Below are 21278 nucleotides of genomic sequence, written 5' to 3'. Positions count from 1 at the left end.
GACAAGTCTATATTTTCTTTTACGTACACTGAGACAAATTTTATGCACCAAGACAAATTCCTTGTGTGTTTAATCACACCTGGCCAATAAAGAATTCTATTCTATTATGTGTCCAACTTTTCAATATTAGCATTTTCAGAGAACAATTTGGTTTTACTCCTTCTAATACTAAATTATTTTGTTTTTTCTTGAAATATTCTCAAAACTGTCTGCAGCATTATAATTCAAAGTAATATATCTTTCTTTGTTCATCTTCTCACAGGGCTTTCCTTCCTAAGTGTTACACAGCTGTGAAATCTAGATCATGTCCTTGACAGTATATAATCTTGTCAGCCTGATGTTTCTAAATATGAATAATTTGTCCCAATCTGCCTTTTTCCAACTAGCAACATGTTTTTATTTCATGACTACAATTACTGTGCTTCTGAACTTTTTATTTTTATGAAAATAGGATCTACAGTACTTCAACTTCTTTTCTACTGTTTGCATTGAGTGGACACTGCTTGTTATTATAATTGTATCCTTTTTGTTATTGTTTTTTGTTACAATTGATCATCACACAAGCTTTTGATTTCCATTTGTTAATCTTCAATAAGAGATTTTATGAGTGCTCCTGACACCCAGCCACCAATCTGGGTTGTTTCCTAGCATTTTAAATTCCAGTTTCTATTCCTTGTAATATATTTTTCAGGAAAGCCAAACAAATAAACTGTATGCAACCTTAGTTCTTTTCACAATTTTAAGACAATTTGAAATTACTTAATTGCTCCATTATTCCAACCTAACTGGTCACTATACAAATTCAATAGGCCTGCTTTTCTTATGTTTTTAAAGACTACTGAAAAATTGTTGTGGTTGATACAATTGAAAGTTTTTCTATGCTATCATCTCTGAAGATATAGGAAGTTAGCACCTCCCCCCCTTCTAGAGGAATAAAATATTTTAGCAAAGTACTAAAAAGGCAGAATATATATTTATATAGAATATCCCTGGCTGAGAAACATGATTTTAGGCATGAAAAAGACTCACTCTTAGTAGCTCCCATCTTTCTCAATGTGCCATTAAGAAATGGCCCAGTCCACTCATCCCCACCCCCCTTTGTTAATAGCCATGACCAGTCTATTCTACAGAACAAAGATCTACCTCTTTCAGACAGAGCTATATTAGGCATTGCCCAAAGCCTTTTCATTACACCACCACCCAGCAAGGATCAGCAAAACATGAACTCAAAAACACAGCCTACAGAGTTTTCCCAGCATAGCCCAAGGGAATCTGTCTGCCAATCAAAATGCATTTCTTATACAGGAACACAAAACTCTGGGGTGGGGCTCAAGAGAGGGCATAAACCAAGGGACTCAGCATCTTTTCCTTCACCCAACATCTGGAAGCATGTGATCTGGAGCTCAAGCCACGTGCTCCTGTCTACCATTAACTTCCATGAATTCAGTGTCTTTTTCCCTATTTGGAACAGAACCCAGAAGGATATTCCTTACAACAAAGAAAAATGAGCTTTGCTGTTCCCATTATCCTTTGGATGTTAGCAATACGACCTCAGGTACTCCTGCATCTTCTGAATCCAACTTGTACTTTGTACTGTTTTTATTTTATGTACTGTTGGAAGTCTAAATTGCAAAAGCTTGAACATTATCTTACTGATATATAAAATTAGCATTTGAGATTGTTCAATAAGTTGAACGCAATATTGTCCTTTTTAAGTATGGGAATTTATAAACTATTTTTTCACTTCTTTGTCTGCTGCAGGGTTTCCGATATCTGCCTACAACTGCATACACCAATTTAACAGCATGATCTGGTAAAATTTTAAACGGTTCTGCTGGTTTATTATCAACTTTGCAGCATTACAGTATTTGCAAAATTTCCTAGAGGCCCCTTTGACTTCACGTTCCAGAATGTCTGCTTCTAGTTCATTTAGATCAACAATTTTAGAAAATTTTGGATGAAATTCTTCAACCCACTTGTACCATCTCTAATTTCTTTCTTTCTTTTGCAATACAATTTGGCTTTCATCTTTTAATCATGTTCATTTTTGCATATGAGCTTACTTCACTTCTGTACTTTTCTTTAATAAATCTCTTGTCCTTCCCATTCAATTTTTTGCATTGTTTATTTAAATACACATTTTTATTCCTTCTTTATCTTCTGTAGAATTCAATGTTCAATTGAACAATTTTTCCTTTGTGTTTATTTGTCTTTTGCTTTCCACATTTTTTCAGTTACTTTTGATGATTCAGCAGACAGTCATTTTTCTTCTTTTTTCTCCCCCCCCCCCTTTTTTTTCTTTTTTGCATTATGGGATATTTTTGCTCACTTCATTTTAATGAAATCACACATTTCAGTTGATAGTTCTTTATGCAGTCTATCAAATTAAGTCCATTAAATCTATTCTTTACTTTCAACATTCATATAATGTTGAGTTTATAGCTTACTTGTCCTGTTGTCTTAGGAGGGTTTTGTTTTGTTTTTAGTTGTAATTTTGTGATGGGTTATGATCTGAGCAAGTCTTGTTTTCAGTAACATAGAATTTATCTATTTTTGCTTACAGAACAAAAAAGACAGTTTGATTTCAGTGTTGTCCATCTAGTGATGTCCCTGAGTAGAGGTGTCTTCTAGATGGTGGTGTCCTATTTAATTTCTGCACCAAACCCAAATTTTCTTATCATTCAAGATACTATTCTAGCTACAGTTAGTATGAAATCTGTTTTGAGAAAGGGAGTAGCTCAAACTTTTGCAAGAGATCTTTTCAACTTCTGTTTTATTGATAAAAAAAATTATTGGAGCACAGATGTGGATCAGATGTTGATTAATTTACCTAGAATTGCATTTGAGGTCATTTTATCATTTCTGGTATTGCATTTAAGTATCCAACTTTGATCCATTCTTTCTCAACAAAAATAGCACCTGCATTGTTTTCACTTTTTTTTTTGCTCAACAGAATTTCTGATACGAAGTGAACATTCTGGTCTACTTCATTGTCCTGTTTTGTGAAAGTTCATTTTGTTGTTTGGCAGAATATTGGAAGTGTTTCTTCTTTTTGTCTCTACTGGATCTTCATCCTATCCTGTCTACAATATGACCTAGTCTTTCTGAACACATTATTAGGCTGTGCAAGCCCCTTCACTATTGCAAGTTAATAATCCATGAAGGGGATTGAGTAGCCTAATGGCCATTAAATAAACTCTATTCCTCTTCATTGGAGCAAAAGACAGATACAATATAAATTATAATGGCATTCTTTAAGAATGTGTAAACCATTATAATACTTCCAGTACAATGGAGGCTTTTGCCCATGTAAATAAAGCCCATATAGTGGTTACTAAGTGGTTACTAAGTACAGTTTATGAAACCTTTTTAAAGGATCTTCAGCTCCCTGGGAAAAATTAATTCCAATTGTACCTTAACAAGGCCAAAGAGTGTATAAATAATAACCAAGAAACCTCAGTGAATGGAGACTGTTTCCTATTTATCCTAAGCACATCACCATAACTAGTACAGTAAACGTAGTAGAGTACTAATTCCTAAATTTCCTTGTAAGCTATTTGCCTTCTTGTTTTTCACGCTGTACCTCTCCCTCTGCAAAACAAATAAGAGGGTGTAGGACAATCAAAACTATTTCTTACTCACCACAGAAAAGTTAACCCTTTCGCAATAGGCAGCATTTTCCAAATGACCCTGCATCAGAACTAGCAAAGTCAGCACCGCATATTTTAAAACATTGTCTTTTTTAAAGCGACAAATTGTCTAAGTTTGATAGAGAGAGCTTTCTCCCACTATTTAATTAAAGTGCAACCCCTCTGCTAAAGCAAAGAAAAACAGAAAACTAAGGAGCAACTATCTCTACAAAACTGGAAATAATATGAAGTAAACAAAGTCAACTGTATTAGAGGAAGAAACAATAAAAATATAATGAATATAATAAATATCAGATCAACATCTGCCTATCTCTAGGTCTTGGTAAGGACTCAGTAAGTAGATAAAAACGTCAAATCTTGTCTGAACATCTGGCTCACTATTAGACAAACCATATATAATAAGAGCAGCTTCATGCAGTGGCTAAGAGTCCAGGCTAGAAACCAGGAGACTATGAGTTCGAGTTCCACCGTAAGCACAAAGTCAGCTGGGTGATTCTGGTCTAGTCACTCCTTCTCAGACCTAGGAAGGAGGCAAGAGCAAATCACTTCTGAAAATCTTGCCCAGAAAACTGCAGGGACTAGTCCGGGCAGTTACCAGGAGTCATCATTGAAACACAGACTTGAAGGCACATGCACACAAATAATAAGCATGTCATAGAATTAGAATATTTCATAACTATGCTATTCTAAGTCCTGGTAAATAGTTTCCTTTACTTTTCATAGGGTGCTCCAACAGACAACAACAAAATGAAGGAAGAAGGGGCTGACCAGAATGTTGGAACACATCTACAATAGGCTAAAGTAGCTAGTAAGTGTTTCTCTGCTATTGGTCTTGTGAATTTCTTCTTGTACTACATTGAATGAAATTTAACACACCATAGCTGTTGTAGAGTTGAGGTGTGAGAAAAGTACTACTTTAACAAAGATGATTTAAATGTGATATGAACTTACCTGTAGAACTTCTAGCATATGGTGAACTGGACTTTCTGCTTTACTCAAGGGGTTCTCTAAAAGGTTTTTCAACAATGTCCTGCTTACTTTGTTTGCAAAAGCTTAGGAAATGTTGCTGTTCCTCCCGGTGGACCCATTTTTCACCCTCTCCAGAGAGTTTCTTGTAGCCCACAGATATGGCTACACTGTTCACCTGTGGCACGTATGCCATAGGTTCGCCATCCCGAATCTAGGAATTCTAGATGAACAGATTGGATTTTATTGACAAATCCAAATCAAAGAGTTCTCTTTAAATTTTACGTACCCAAACTTCTTGGCACGGGATTTTCTCCATCAATTAACTTGTTCGTAGTGGGAAAGGAAGTGAAGGCAATTTTTGGAGACTTAGAAGGTGTGGGGGAAGAGAAAGAGAGGGGTATCCAGAGCATTTCTGCATCATGATTAGACACAAGTGCAGAAAGGCCCACAGATAGAATAGCACCACTGTTTAGCAAGAATATCCTTTCCTCCCTCTAGTATGATTAAGAATATCAAAAACAATTGAACACGGGACTAACTGGGTTGGATTGTAAATTTGCATGGTGTAGTAACCATTTTCAAATAGTTGACTTTGTGGTGGCATTTTAGAGTCAAGATAAATTATACTACAATCTCAGGATGTGCCCAACCCTTTGGTATAAAGCCATACCACATGCTTGGGAAGGCAGGAAACTTTAACCAAAAAAAAAAAAGAAAGAATGCTCTCAGAAATACAAACGCTACACTTGTAGCAATCACTAGGCAGCTATTTCTACTCATTTATGGCACCCCTTGAATTCACATAATCATTAAATAAAAACCCAGAGAAATGGTACAGGTTGAAAAGTCAAACATCTAAACTAAAGCTGAGCCTGACTGCACTCCCGTTAGGATTTTTACATAGCCTTACTCCTTGCAAGCTAAAATCTGTTATGAGTCACAAACTGTTTACTCCCCATCCCCCCAAAACTGTGAGAATAGTAATTTGGTTTTGTTGATTATAAAGTCGGCTCCCAAAAAGATATTAGATTCCATAATAAAAAAAATCAAGTAAGGGATGTAGCCGTTCTTAGCCAAAGACTCCAATCAGAAAGATGTTAAAAGACCTCATAAGACTCCAAGAGGGATTACATCTCCATACTTAGCCTATTCCAACAAAACTTTTTTGGGCTCTTCTTAAACAGGATTGTTGATGAAAAGTTAAATTTTGGGGCAGATTTAATTAGAACTTCACATATGGTTTTAAACATTTTGGGGATAACACTCACAAATGAATTGTCCAATGAATGCAGCTTTAGTTTCAGTGCCTCTGAAATGGATGTGGTTGGAAAGGTTGCAGTTCCTGAGGCCCACCTAACATTTCTCCTCAATCGTTGCAACAAAATGGGAATGTGTAGACTGGCTAGTTTCCTAAGGTTATAAATGTGTCTATGTAGGTGGGAATAATATCTTAGGATCCTGATTTAAACTAGGCCATCATCCAAATACAAAAACATATATTTTTGAAAAGACGTGTATGTGTTGCATCATTGCTAATGAAGATAACTTTAGAAGATTGGGATTTTCTGAATCTATTATAAATTGATTCCTCATTTTTTCTTCACTGAAATATCTTCAGTTTAATATGTGGCCTGTTCTGGCATGACAAGAGAAATTTGACCCTATTCATTAACCAATATATTTTTAACGTCTTTCAGCACCAAAGCAGTATTCTAAAGGGTGACCTGACTCTGAGAGAAGTTGTCTTGGAACAGAGAAGTACTGACGGCTCACAACTCCATTTATCTTACTTAAAATCATGCAAAGTTGCAGGAATACTCTGTAGACTGAACACAAACCAGTAAATTGAAGCTGAACTCAGACAAGGCAGAGGAACTTAAAGCAGTAATTTGGCCAGAAAGGGGGGATTTAATGCATTCTAGATGAAGGCTTAGTTCTATTTAAGTCACTGTTTAATTATGCAGTGTTAGTTCATTAATTCTTCACTGTGGTCTTTAGCTGGCCATAGAGATTCAGTAGATATTCTAGTTGGTTGATATTCTGTTTAACTACCAGAATATATTTTACATGGGACCCTAACCTGTTGAAAAAGTCCAGATGCAGACTCCGGTGAAGATGTTACCCAGTTTGTTAATGAAACGTCCAGCAGTTAAAACAGAAATCTCGGAGGACAAATCTGCCAAAAATCCAGATGGCATACAAATGTAGTCAGATTACGTTTAGGGAATAAATGTTTGAAACATGAATACAAAAAAAATTAGAAGCCAATATGTGCTTCGTTCATTATAGAAAGACCTTTAATCTGTTGGTCAAGCAAAGCTGTGGAATGTGCTTAGAAAAATGTGAAGCCCGGAATATCACACTCTCCTAATGCAAAACCTATACATAGATTTGTAGGCCACAGTCTGAATAGAACATGGAGAAACGGACCGGTTCCAGGATGGCAGATACAAGGTTGTACAGTACGTTCTGTATTTGTGTGTTGAATATATACAGTATTGAGGGAACCTGAATTGGAAGATGATAAGCACATTTAAAATGGAGGAAGGAACATGCGCTATGCTGATAGCAATATTCTGATTACTGAAATGCAAACAATTTGCAACCCTACTGAAAGTCAAAGAGCACAATGAATAAGATTAAATATAAAGACGATGATAAGAAAGCAGTCTTAGAATTGACAAATTAAGATATAAAAGAGGTAGATAGCTTCCACCTTTCAATAGTAAAGGAATCAATCATTAGGAAATACTGTACTCTGAAGACCAGGACTTGGTCAAATATTAATGAAAACCTTGGAAGAGACGTACAAACCTAATAAATAAATACAATTTAGGTGCCGTGAAGCACCTAATATGTACAAATATCAGAATACTGTAGTGCAGGTAATATTAAAATATCAATCTCAAAACATTGAGATATTGTGACACTCTATGGAAGTGAGTTTAGGACTTTGAAGATGGATAGAAAGAATATTTACACGTTTGAATCTTGGTATTGGAATGGACAATGGGTTTTAGAATGGACAGCCAAGGAAACTAACAAATGGATGATCAAAGAAATCAACCCAGAGTTCTCTTCTCACTTCTCACTTAGTCTCAAAGGACTAGGCTCAAATTATCCTCCTTGGGCACATTATGTGAAAAATCCACTCTCTGGAGAAGTGTATATAACGCTGGGAAAAGAGAGAAGGAAAGAGAAGAAGAGGATGACCAGCAACAAGACCCAATTACAGCAGCAATAGATGCACATCTGAAAACCTGAAGGACCAAGGTGAGGAACAGAATATCGGGGAGAAAAACCATCTATATGATCACTAAGAGTCAACATTTGATTTGATGGCACATGATCAACCAATTCAATTTCAAATATTCAATTCTAACTTTAAAGCAACTAAAGTAGCACCTATTTTGGTTCTAAGAACGTTGTAAAGTTTTGGTCTTGATATTGACTCTTTGCTCCTCTATGAGCTTGTTTCTGTATTCTGATCTTTTATATCTCTCTGTATCTCTTACACAGGGGTAGGTCCCATTGGTTCGCATCACATTTCGCGCTGCTTCTGTGCGTGTTCAGTAGCTATAATCAGCCTGAAACACAGCTGAGGAACTGACCAGCTGTGCTTCAGGCAAAGAAATAAAGGTAGGTATAAACCCGGTGGAGGGCGGGAGAGTCCTTTTTTAAGCAGCAGCAGCTGAAAAGACTTCAAAACAGTAAAAAATTCTGAAAAAATTCCCCAAAAGATGGTGGCGTTTACGGACCAGCATCAACTGAACCGGATCTATGACGCCATCGTGATGTCACAGGTGGGTTGCAACCCATTCGGGCAATCCAGTCCGAACCAGCGGGAACCCACCCCTGCACAGATAAAAACCTACACAGGTAAAAACCTAAAATGGTGCTTATTCAATAACAGCAATAACTTTCTTTATACTGTACTTGTTATAATCTCTTTTAGGAAAAGGGTAATAACCACACGTGACGTACCGGCAATCAGACCTGATTTTACACTGACCTGTATAACAAGACTGTCAGTTTGACCAATACAGCCTCGATACTATTTCTTGAATAATTTGAATTACACACATTCATTCTTATGACTGAACACAGGAAGTTGGGCCTGTGGTGTGATGATCAGAATCTTTTGGCTAACTAGTATAATTACATCACCCTTCAGTGTCCCCATCTGTACATCATCAGACAACAGCATCCAAATACTAAGAATCTGCACATGATTAGCTTCAGTTTGGCTTAAACTTGTTGTGTGCACCTAGCCCCTTGTGGTTCACAAACTATCGTTTATAGTTCTGGTTTATTTGATTATTACATAAGTCACAATTACATTTATACTAATCATCATGAATGAAACCATGACTTGGCATATGTGAAAGTAGTCTAAATACTTTCGAAACAAGTTCCTTTTCTCCACTCATGCACTTCCAACTATTCAATGGTTTGCAGGATTAATGTGGATCAACCATGGATGATTGTAACAAATTATGGCCTCAGTTTATTGATAAATTTAAATATACATTTTTATAATTTTTTTTAGTTTTGCATCTTTTTATAATTTAGTATATTTTTCTTTTTTAATTTTATTAATAAAAACATTAAAAAGTTACTTTCCCTTGAGAAAAATAATGACGCAGGAAAATTAATAGCAAGAGACTATGTTTAGAATCTTACACAGTTTGCAAAATTGTAAAAGTTTCCTATAAGCTCTGCCGACTCCACCTAAACCTGGCTTCCTTACAAGCCGGGAACCAGTGGGGAGCAGCGGATGAGCAGAGAAGCTTTATCCCTGTGTTATCAGCTGCATCTCTGTGACCCCCCTGCCGTTTCATGAGTAACTTCAGAGTAGCCCAGGGCAGCTTGGGGATTTTGGTGGACTTGTGGAAGAATTAAAGAAGAAACACAAAAATAACTGTTTGCCTGTGGCGGAGTCTGTTTGTTTCTCCCTTCTGAGCCTGCCTGTTCTCCCTCCATTGGAGGAAATTAGTTCTGTATTCTGCAGGCCCTGTTGGAAAGGACATATTTCACTGGCAAACCACGATTATGGGTCCTAACCGTAGTCCATATCAGGGTGATGTCTTCTTTCTGTTAATTCACTTCCTATAGACTACCTTCTCAAGCCACCTCTATCGGATACAATCACTCAGATTCAGACAAACCTGGACTCCGATTGGGCAATTCCAACCAAGATGACAGGGGCGGGTTTTAGTCCTAATACATATGGAATAAATTTGAGCCTGTGACTCCTGAGGAAGTAGACAAGGCTGTGAGAGCAATGAGTTCCTCCACTTGTTTGTTGGACCTGTGCCCCTCCTAGCTGGTTTCAGCCAGCAGGGAGATGACATGAGGCTGGTTTCAGGCTTTAGTTAACGCATCCTTGAGTGAGGGGTCCTTCCCACATTTTTAAAAGGACGTGGTAGTGAGACCCCTCTTCAAGAAGCCTTCCCTGGATCCAACAGAATTAAAGAACATCCATCCGGTCTTCAACCTTCCCTTTGTGGGAAAGTTTGAAGGGAAAGTGGTGGCACTTCAACTCCTATGGTGATGGGATGAAACGGATTACCCTTCTCAATCTGGTTTCAGACCTGGCTATAGAATGGAAACTGCTTTGGTCACGCTGATGGATAATCTCTGGCAAACCGGAGATGGGGGTCATCTGTCTATCTTGGTGCTACTTGACCTCTCAGCGGCTTTCAATGTCATTGACCATGGTATCCTTCTAGGATGACTAAGGGAGATAGGGATGGGAGGCACTATGCTGTGGCAGTTTTCCTCCTATCTCTCTGGTTGTTCATAGTTGGTGTTGGCAGGAGGACAAAGGTCGACTCCTAGACCCCTTGTTTGTGGGGTGCCTCAGGGCTCGGACCTCTCTCCCTTCCTATTTAATACCTACATGAAAACACTGATCCCCATGTACAATTGGTGGGCCACTGTGTGACACAGAATGCTGGACGCGATGGGCTTTGGCCTGATTCAGCATGGCTCTTCTTATGTTCTTATGCTCTTATGTTCACTGGGTGAGGTCATCTGACGTTTTGGGGTGAGGTATCAGCAATATGCTGATGATACCCAGTTGTATATCTCCATCCCACATCGGTTCAGTGAAGAAGTGGATGTGATGTGCCAGTGCCTGGAAGGTGTGAGGGTCTTTATGGTGTCAACTGGCTCAGACTTAACCAGGACAAGACCGAGTGGCTGTGGGTACTGCCTCCTAAAGACTGTATCGACTGTCCCTCCTTGGGTGGTGAGGGTGGGGAATTGTCTCCTTCAGAATGGGTCCACAATTTGGGTGTCCTCCTAGACCCACAGCTAAGATTAGACTAACATCTAACAGCTACAGCTAAGGGGACCTTTGCACGAGTTCGTCTGGTGCACCAATTGCGACCCTACTTGGATCAGGAGGCTTTCCGCATAGTCACTCATGCCCTTATCACCTCATGGTTAGATTATTGCAAGGCGCTACGTGGGGCTACCCCTGAAGAACTTTTGGTCCAGAATGCAGTTGCACGAGTGGTTGTGGGTGCATTTAGGTATACTGTACTCACATTACACCAATCCTCTGCAAGCTGCAGTGGCTCCGTATTGGTCTCCGGGCTCAATTCAAGGTGTTGGTTATTACCTTTAAAGGCCTACATGGTTAAGGGCCAGGTTATCTCCAAGACTGCCTTCTACCTCATAGTTCCTAGCAACCGGTAAGATCCCACAGAGCTGGTCTCCTTCAGGTCCTGTCAGCTAAACACTGTTGACTGGTGGGTCCGCAGGGAAGGGCATTCTCTGTGGCTGACCTGGCTCTCTGGAACCAACTACCCCCTGAGATCTGGACTGCACCCATTCTATTGACCTTCCGGAAAGCATTGAAGACTTAGCTTTTCCAGCAGGCTTGGGGCCATTGATCTCACAATTTTACGAGGTTCGGCCTTGAATTATATGCATGTATGTGTTTTTTCTTAATATTTTATGACGTTTTAAAATATATTTTATATCCTGTTGTAAGCCGCCCAGAGTCTTTCAAGAGTTGGGCAGCATAGAAATACAATCAATCAATCCATCCATCCATCCATCCATCCATACATACATACATACATACATACATACATACATACATAATAAGCTACCAAAGTTCAGTACTAAGCTATATGAAAATGGCCTTTTAGCAATTTTACTTCATCCAGACATCACAATCGTGAGCTAGTTTCCGTTCCTGGTATTTATACTCAACAAAATTATTAGACATACTATGTTGAAAATATTTGTATCCAGACATTCCTATGGGTTGAATATCATAGATAATTATTAACATTAAATCTAAGAACATTAGAAAAGGGTCAGATGCCATTCAACATATACTTGGAGTAATGTTTGAGGGAGACTGGATAAAGAACAAGGGTTAGTATGTAATTATTTAACCCTGGAATCAATTCAAAGGAAAAGCTACTGAGGGATCCTTTTATTGCAAAGAGCTGAAAGGTTAAATCAATTATTTTCAGAAAGTGCTCCTTGTTAAGCAAACTTTATTTTAACCTTTTGATGACATTATGAGTTTAAAACCAAGCTAAAAGTGTTACACAACTTATAAAAATTATTGGCTCAGCTCAGGATATTTATAGAGGAGGCCCACGATAATGAAATTCTGAAAAGATCGCCAGAAAACCTGAAGGTCTTTGTCAACTCTGGAGTGAAACTGGCTGAAGCCATCTTGTGCTGCCCCATAGTTGCCACAAAGCCAGAGACGGGGAAGGGATGGTGGAAGTAGATAGTTAGGCTTCAGTCAAAACAAAATGCTTTCTTGTGGGACCCAAGGTCACTGAAAAAGATGGCCGTTGAAAGAGGCTGCTTTCCATCTTCATTGGACAATGTGACCGGTAATGCCTGGGAGGGCAGAGTTTGATTCTTTTAATTAGATGAAAACCACAGGAACGGTCAGAGATGGGTTTCATCGGCTATGCCGATATGATGTATCCAATAAACATATCCTTTGAGGAATCTAAACAATGTCGGTTGGCAGGCCCCAGGGGAAGAGCCTTCTCTGTGGCGGCCCCAACTCTCTGGAATCAGCTCCCCCCAGAAATTAGAACTGCCCCTACCCTCCTCGCCTTTTGCAAACTCCTTAAAACCCACCTTTGTCGTCAGGCATGGGGGAACTGAGATATCTCCCCCGGGCCTATACAATTTATGTATGGTATGTTTGTACATATGTCTGCTTAATAATGGGTTTTTAAAAATATTTTAAATTGTAAATTATTAGATTTGTTATGAACTGTTTTATTGTGTTGTGAGCCGCCCCGAGTCTACGGAAAGGGGCGGCATACAAATCTAATAAATAATAATAAATAATAATAATAATAATCTACCTGCCTTGGAATCATGCTTTCAATGGGTGCATTACTCAGAACACTGACATTATCTGTCTAAAGGTGCTCAGCAATACAATACAATTAATCCTCAAATTATAAGGGTTCATTTAGTGTCTAAAGTTAAAACAACATGGAAAAAAGAGATTTATGACCATTTTTCCTACTTACGACCACTGCCGCATCCCCAGGATCATGTGATCCAAATTCAGACGCTTGGCAACTGGCTTATATTTATGATAGTTGCAGTGTCCTGGAGTCATGTGATCCCCTTTTGTGGCCCTCTGACAACAAAGACAATGGGGAAGTCACATTCACTTAAAAAACATGTAATTTACTTAACAACTTCAGTGATTCACTTAGCAAATGTGGCAAGAAAGGTTGCAAAATGGGGCAAAATTCACTTAACAACTGCCTTGCTCAGCAACCAAAACGTTGGGCTCGATTGTGGTCGTAAGTAGAGGGCTCCCTATATTCTCTCTTTCTGAGCTTTGCACCTCACTGAAAATATCTGATCATTTCAGCTAATGGTCATTAAAAATGTAGGATGCCCATATCCACAAAAAGTTTCTTCTCTCTTCTTCTCCTCACCTCTTCTGAGACTTCTGTGATTTGGAGAGGGCTGGTATTGCAAAGGTCTTCCTCATGGCTTCGGTTTGGTGCAAACCATGGAAGAAGGAAGCTACTTCATAGTTCCCTTTGAACTGTTTGGCATCAGGATAAGACTTTGGGAAGGAGCTGTGATGATCCCAAACTTGTTTTGGTTACTGGGCAAAGCAGGCTTCTGTGGGACGCTGCTCACAATACATACAAACAGTGGTGACCACAGGTCTTGAGGAAAGAAGCTGTTTTCTTTGAGTAGAATATAATTTGTAGTGACTTCATGGATGAGCTCATATGGCTGTATTAATAATGCAGAAGTGGTTTGCCTTCTTCCAGGATGTTTTCCTTCAGCTTCCTAGTTTAACCACCAACCAATGTCATAAATCTAATGAAGACCATGGAAACAGTCACCCTGGCCTCTGCAGGTAAGAAGAGTCATGGCTATCCCTGTCTGCTGCTGCTCATGCCTTCCCCCAAACAGGAAGGTGTCAAATTGGGGGGGGGGGTGTCAATGTACAGAAGTCCACATACAGTATAAGATCCCCAAATGCCTCTCCATGGAAAGGTAAAAGCTCTGTGCCTGCCTGGTTCTCTGGCATGGGTGGGAGATGTACAACCCCCCCCCCCAAAAAAAACAGGGAATATTATTATTATTGTTGCTGTTGCTGTTGTTGTTGTTATTATTATTATTATTATTATTTTAATATTTTTATTGGTTTTTTCAAAGCAACAAACACAACAAACAAAACATGTAACACTTAATGGAGCTACAGTCGCTCCACTCAAAGTAGAAGTCTTCATATAAAAGTAAAAAGTTTATCTGTAAAATACATATTGTTATAAAGAGTAAAAATTTCAATCTTAATATAAATCTAAATCTGTATCAAAATTTATAAAGTTGTTATTATTATTGTTGTTGTTGTTGTTGTTGCTGCTGCTGCTGCTGCTGTTGTTGTTGTTGTTGTTATTATTATTATTATTATTATTATTATTATTATTATTATTATTATTATTATTTGTATGCCGCCCCTCTCCGGAGACTCGGAGCAGCTTACAACAACAAAACAATACAAATCCAATACATTAAAACAGTTTAAAAACCCTTAATATAAAAGCAGTCATACATCTCATACAAACCATACATAAAACGAAACGGTCCAGGGGAATCAATTTCCCCATGCCTGACGACAAAGGTGCGTTTTAAGGAGTTTGCGAAAGGCAAGGAGGGTGGGGGCAATCCTAATCTCCGGAGGGAGCTGATTTGAGAGGGTCGGGGCCACCACAGAGAAGGCTGTGCCTGCCAGGTCGGGGCCTGCCAGATGACATTGTTTTGTCGACGGGACCCGGAGAAGGCCGACTCTGTGGGACCTAACCGGTCGCTGGAATATGGCAATTGGGGAGTGGACTACGAAAAATGTAGCCAAATGTGGCTAAAAGGGTTCATATTTGGAAAGTACTGTCTTAAGCTGGCTTCATTTCTAGATATTTAAGTATGGGAACCAAATAGCTTAAAGCTGAAGTGCGGGACAGCCCTTACTGATTTTGCTATGATTGACATGCTTGCTTTGCACAAAAGTGAGTGTTTTAATTTCTTACTCTTCTAGATTACACAAAATGTTCAGAAAGCTGCAGAACAATCAAGAAAGTGGAAACTTTAATGTTTGAACTACTGGAGTACAGTCACGTTGTGACAATTGCATCTAATCTTTTCTATGTACCTAGATTGAGAATATGGCAATTTAATGCAGGAAAACATGCCTGTCTTCCTAATGGCAGCAATAAGCTTTAGAAAGATCTTACAGACTTAGTATAACGATACTGTCGCTTTGAATGTACACTAATCAGCATACATCAAAATGAAATTCTGCTGCATATAACTCTAAAAGGGTCATCACATCCAATATATATTATATAAACATGACAGAATAAGTAAATGCAAAATTATGCATATGCCCACTTATATTATATGACATGGGGAAACAGCGCAGACTAATTTGGATGTACATGGTGAGTGAAACGAATCTTGCAAGTTTGCCAGACAGATGGCATAGGGAACAAAGCTGTTACAGAATCTGGTAGTGCTGCTAGAGTACTTCGAAACCTCCATGAAATAGATTTATACTTTTGAATTCCACTAGTGCCTATACATGCATTTTAGACCTTAAGCCAAACCTCTGCCCTTCACACTCACTCTCTCATAGCTATATAAATAAATGTTACTGCCACAAGAGGGAATCTGAGTATTCTGAGCTTTTTGCAGTCAAAAATGATTTAAATCAAGATCCTCTTTGCAACGGTGCAATGAGCTGAACACTTTTACGGCTGATTTCTCTTTTTTTCATTTCTTCCCTAGGCACTTCACATTTATTTTTTGATAAAGCTGTGTGTTTTTAAAAGTGAGATATGTTACTTCTGTTTACATTGTTTGGAGGGAATAAGTAAGCTATATTAAACAGTTCTACTTAAGCCACAGCATGGCTAAAACAAATTATAGACCAAGTGTATTGAAAAAACTTCCCCAACACCCTCCTTAGAGCATGCTGCCTAGGAGGAGTTCAGAGACTTGATGTCCCAACAGGTCCAGAAGATACCAAACTGGGAAGAGATTGAGTTGGCACATACAAGAAGTTCAACTGATTCATTCCTTTGATGTTGGTGAAACTCAGTTATCTTAAATCAAACAATACAGTACTTGTATAACTAGTTACAGTATATGAATTCCAGCATGAGTGTAAATCAGGAATACAAAGATAAAAGGTTCTGGCATTGAATCATGCTGTCATGTTACACTTTTCTGTACTCTTGGTGGACCTTTAAGATTCCAGTACTGTTAGGTTCTATCAAATCCCACGTGACTCCTGGTAAGTCTACAGATAAAAACTATCTGAACCATCCTGGCTTTTGCTGCTTACACATTTCTTGCAAACTCCTGCAAACTTTGCAAAGTTCTTGCAAACTTTTCTTGTGAACGTCTATAGGCTCCAGAATTGATAGGGATGGTGCAAAAGAAAATTCAGAAAAGAACAAAAAATATTGGTGGGTGTTGTGATTCCGTCCGAGGCCCCTCAGGGAACGGCTGATCTTCTGTCGGTTTCCTGCTCAGAGGGGGAGGATGAGGAACAGGAGGTGCAGGCAGACGAGGAGGAGGAATCCCAGGCTGAGGAAGAGGGGGAACAGCCAGAGGCCCCCGAGGGGGAGCTCTCCCCAGCAAGCAGCCTGGATTCCTTAGAGGAAAATGCACAAGCAATAATCGATCTCCGGCAGAGAAGAGCAACACAACGAAGGGGACAATTGGCCAGGTACTTTCAGCACTAAAGAGGCAACAGCTGGGTTTGGGTGTGGTGCTCTCTGGAAAGGCTGAAAAGGCAGACCCACCCTTCCTGGCTTGTGGAGTATTATCTTTGGGAGTCCTGGGACCTGGCTGTGATCTTTGGCGTCTTGGAATTCTGGTTTGTGACTTTGAATACTGAAACCTTGGGGGGAAAAGGTGGGGGTCTTATGCTCTACAGTGGTGGGTGTGCCAGCAAGAAGTTTGCTGTATTGTCTGGACATCAGGACTCTGCGGTAAAGTCTCCTAGCCTGCCTGTTGGGAAGAACAGGTTTTTCTCTGTGTTTATTTTTCAAACTATAAAGTGCTTTTGCTTTTACCAGAGTGTCTGGCTGTTTTTTCCAGTTGGTGTTGAGGTCTGGGGGAACCCAGACAGAACAGTGGGGAGGCCCTGGGAGTTATATACTCATGGAAAACAGAGATATTTCAATCAAGGCAAAATTTAACTCAGCGGCATTCCATTATGATGTTCAGTGAGGGATGGGCTCTATGCTGGAAGAGGAGGATTAACTCCCTTGAGTTAAGGAGAAGATTGCTTCAGATTCATCAGAAACAGTGGCTGAAAAACCAAGAAGGAGAAGAAATCAAGCCAGGAGGCTCACTTCGAATAATAAACAAACAAAAACCTTCATACTTTTGATATGAAGATTGATGTATCTATAGAAAAGATGATAATGCTGGGCAAGGTGGGTGGCACACCAGGTGCACAAATTACCATAAGCCACGAAATGCAATGCAATTTACAGCTTACACACCATATGGCAAATGTTACTGACCTACCAAGTGTATAGTATAGTATCTCAGATCTTGCAAAATTCAAGCCTAAGTGGAAAGTGAGTCATAAAATAAATCAGCAGGAGTCATTCTCTTACCAACCAATAGTCGGTACTGCTCCCTGCAAAGCCTGTTGCGCTCACACCTTCATCTAAAAAGGTGATGCAGCAAGACAATTTACACACAAACCTCAACTTCTCAGCTCCACCCAGAGTCAGCATAAATCTTCACTCTGTAGGCAACTATTCTGAGACTCTTTTTTGGGGGGAGGGGGGTTACAAAAAGCAGAATGTAAGACTTTTTATTTTCAGGCAACATTTTGACACATTTAGGCTAAAAAAGTTTGACTGATAGAATGTTTATCAGCTGTACAAATTTTGTTTGCCAGTTGCAAAGTACAGTACAGTATTGTGTACTTGGATTCCCCCCCTGCCCTTCCCCTTCCTTTTTTGCTCAAAATCTAGCATATCTAGTTAACATACCAGAAACTCAGATACCGTAGAAGTATGAATCACAAAGCCTGGCTTCAACGGCTTCCTGCAGGATTTAGGCACACTGACTGCACCCAACTTCAAAGCGCCCTGACGAGGTCTCTGCGAACGGCGAGGAAACATCGGCGACCAAATCCCCGAACTCGCAGCTCAAACCAAACAAGCCACACCAAAACATACCCGCGTACTACGATAGCCGAGGTCCCCGAATTCAAAACTCCGCGAAACGGAACTCACGGAGGATAAGCATCCCCCCCCTTTTTTTGAAGCACTCTTGACGGCAACCAAGGTTGACAAGACAGGGCAAGAAAGTTTGAGCCGCAATTGCCACCCGCGCTATTTTTGGAGGAACCAAGGAGTAGCTTCGAAGAGTGGAGTATATCAACTCATTTAAACGGAAGGAAGGAAGGAACGAAGGAAGGAGAGGGCGAGAGAAAGAAAGAAAAGGGAGAGTGAGAGAGAAGGAAGGAACGAAGGAAGGGGAGAGAAAGAGAGAGAAAGAAAAGGGAGAGAGAGAAGGAAGGAAGGAAAGGGGGGAAAGAGAGAAAGAAAAGAGAGAGAGAAGGAAGCAAGCAAGGGGAGAGAGAGAGAAGAGAGAGAGAAGGAAGGAAGAAGGGAAGGAAGGAAGGAGAGGGCGAGAGAAAGAAAAGAGAGAGAAGAAAGGAAGGAAGGAAGGAAGGGGAGAGAGAGAAAAAAAGAAAGAAATAGAAAGAAATAAGGGAGGAAGGAAAGAAAGAAAGAAGAAAGAAAGAGAGAGAGAAGGAAGGAAAGAAAAAGAGAAGGAGAGAGTGAGAAGAAAGAAAGAAAGAAACAAAAACAAACAAACACAAAGAGATCGCTAAAGAGATCGGGACAATCACCGCGCCGGGGAGGGAGCGCAGACACACCGCCGGGCGCAGCTTACATCACCGCTGCTCCTCACACTCCGCCTTTCCCCTCAAGAGCTCCCGGGGTTTTTACCACCACCGCCGCCGCCGCCGACGTTAAACCGTTAAACCGCACGAGGCGGACCAAGACAAAGCGGGGCGTGGGGGGACGGACGGAAAACACCCAGCCAACAATCCCACCGTGGCCGGCGAAAAAAGCTGAGGGGAAAGAACGAAAAGCAGCGCTCGGTTACTACTTCAAACCCGCCTTTATTATTCCACCCCAGGAAGAGCGAAAGTCCTCGGAGACTTCGGGGTGTGTGTGTGTGAAGAAAAAAGCTCCCGTTTCACAAAAGGAGTCCGCTTCCGCCAAGTCGGAGCCCGGTCTTTCGATTCCTCCCACACACACTCACACACCTCATAAAAAAGAAAACGGAGGAGCGGCGAGTTGCGCTCAGGGGAAGAAAGACACCCCCCTCCTCCGCGGATGGGAGGGGAAGGGACGGAGGACTCCAGGCCTACTTCAGCGGGGCGGAGTGTTTGCGGGGGAGCAGAAAGAGGGCTCGGTCTTTCTGCCCTCCGCCCCCGGGGTTCTGCTCCACGGGACCGTCGGCCTCACCTTGGGTCTGTGCAGCCACCTTCGGACGGCAGCGGGCAGCATGGCTGGGCGGGGGGACCGGCGGGCGCGCAACCCCCGAAGAAGTGGCCCCCGCCTCTACGCGGCACAACAACCTGCGCTCGACGCTCTCCCGACAGAAAACTCGCTCATCTTAGGCTTCTTGTCAGCCGGAGCCGGGATATTATAGCGCCTGGCCACGCCCCCTTCCAGAGGAGGGCGGACCTTTCGCCCGAAAGGAACGTGACCGCGTAAGGGTTGCGATTGGGCTCCCCGCCGCCGGCGCGCGGCTGATTGACGGAGCGGGCACTCCCCTCCTGGATGAAAGTTGTTGAGGGGGTGCAGCGGCGGCGGACAAACGGACGGAGGAATGAGATGGGAGTCCCGTCCCCCCCGAGAGGGCGGCAGCAGAGAGGAGAAGGCTGCCGGACGCCGCTCCGCTCTCGCCATGGACCTCGCGTCGTTAGAACTTAAAGCGACGGGGGGCGGGTCTAGCAGGGGTCCCCAAACTTGGCAACTTTAAGACTTGTGGACTTCAACTCCCAGAATTCTCCAGCCTGGAGAATTCTGGGAGTTGAAGTCCACAAGTCTTAAAGTTGCCAAGTTTGAAGACTTTCCAGTTCTATTGTGGTTCGGGACGGTGCGGTTGACCGGTACCTTGACCGGGTCATTCCTGGGCAGCAAGGAGAGGCTGGGCGATTCACTTGCCTCAGAGCCGCCATTTCAGGTGCAAAAAACCAGAAGGGTGGTTGGTGGCTTTGGCTTCTTTGTGGGGGTTTTCCTTCCCCGACTGAAGCTCTCCAGGTTGCAGCGAATGCCGACTGAGACAAAGCCTCCGGTGTTGAAGTCCCGTCCGGCCCATCTGAAGGGGCAGCTGGTTGGATGCGCGTTGGTCCAGTCCCGAAAGCGATCTTCAACAAGGCAGGCGCTACTAGGGATCCTCCTCGACCAACAAACTTCACGGGTTGCCTGACTTCCGTGCTCAACGTTTATTATTATTATTATTATTATTATTATTATTATTATTATTATTATTATTATTATTATTATTATTATTATCATTATTATATTTGTATGCTGCCCCTAAACGGTCCTGCTACCTCAGCTCGGTTTTTGTGTATTTAAGGAGGAAAAGGTTTTTTAACCCCATTGTCTTTTTTTTTTTTGCATTGACCACTGCATATGAAACATTGAGCAGGGCACTCAACTGCCCTATTGTATTGATTTTTCAAATGGGGATTTTCCCACTTTGAGATGTCTAGCTAGAAATACTGATAAGGAAGGAAGAGCATGGGACACCTTTTATTTTAAATGCTACCCAATATTTTATTTTATGATTTTATATTTTATTTTATTTTATTTTAAAATTAATTTACTTTTATTTTATATTTAATTTTAATTTTCTGCCAGCCCCTCTTTATTTGGATTCTCTGCTCCTGGCATAGTAATATTAACAATTACCCCATTGTCTTTTTTTTTTCATTGACCACTGCAGGGCACTCAACTGCTCTATTATATTGATGTTTTTTAAAATGGGGATTTCCCCACTTTGAGATGCCTAGCTAGAAATACTTATAAGGAATGAACAGCATGGGACACCTTTTATTTTAAATGCTACCCA

General features: G+C 40.8%; 1 protein-coding gene across 2 annotated transcripts in view; it reads right to left on the bottom strand.

Annotated features, from left to right (window-relative positions):
- ZFYVE28 (zinc finger FYVE-type containing 28) overlaps positions 1–20096 on the bottom strand; it is a 44317-nt gene extending 24221 nt beyond the window's left edge. The window contains exon 1 of one of the 2 annotated variants that reach the window (XM_070738841.1): positions 19661–20096. In XM_070738841.1, the coding sequence (XP_070594942.1) occupies positions 19661–19702 (42 nt within the window). In that variant the 5' untranslated portion in view covers positions 19703–20096. The remainder of the gene's footprint in view (positions 1–19660) is intronic. The other variant, XM_070738842.1, reaches the window with a different exon arrangement.
- Between the last annotated feature and the right edge of the window lie 1182 nt (positions 20097–21278).

Source organism: Erythrolamprus reginae, chromosome 2 (assembly GCF_031021105.1).
Source record: "Erythrolamprus reginae isolate rEryReg1 chromosome 2, rEryReg1.hap1, whole genome shotgun sequence".
Taxonomy (NCBI): Eukaryota; Metazoa; Chordata; class Lepidosauria; order Squamata; family Dipsadidae; genus Erythrolamprus; species Erythrolamprus reginae.
Note: the sequence above shows the minus strand (reverse complement) of the source record. Positions and strands in the feature narration are given on the sequence as shown.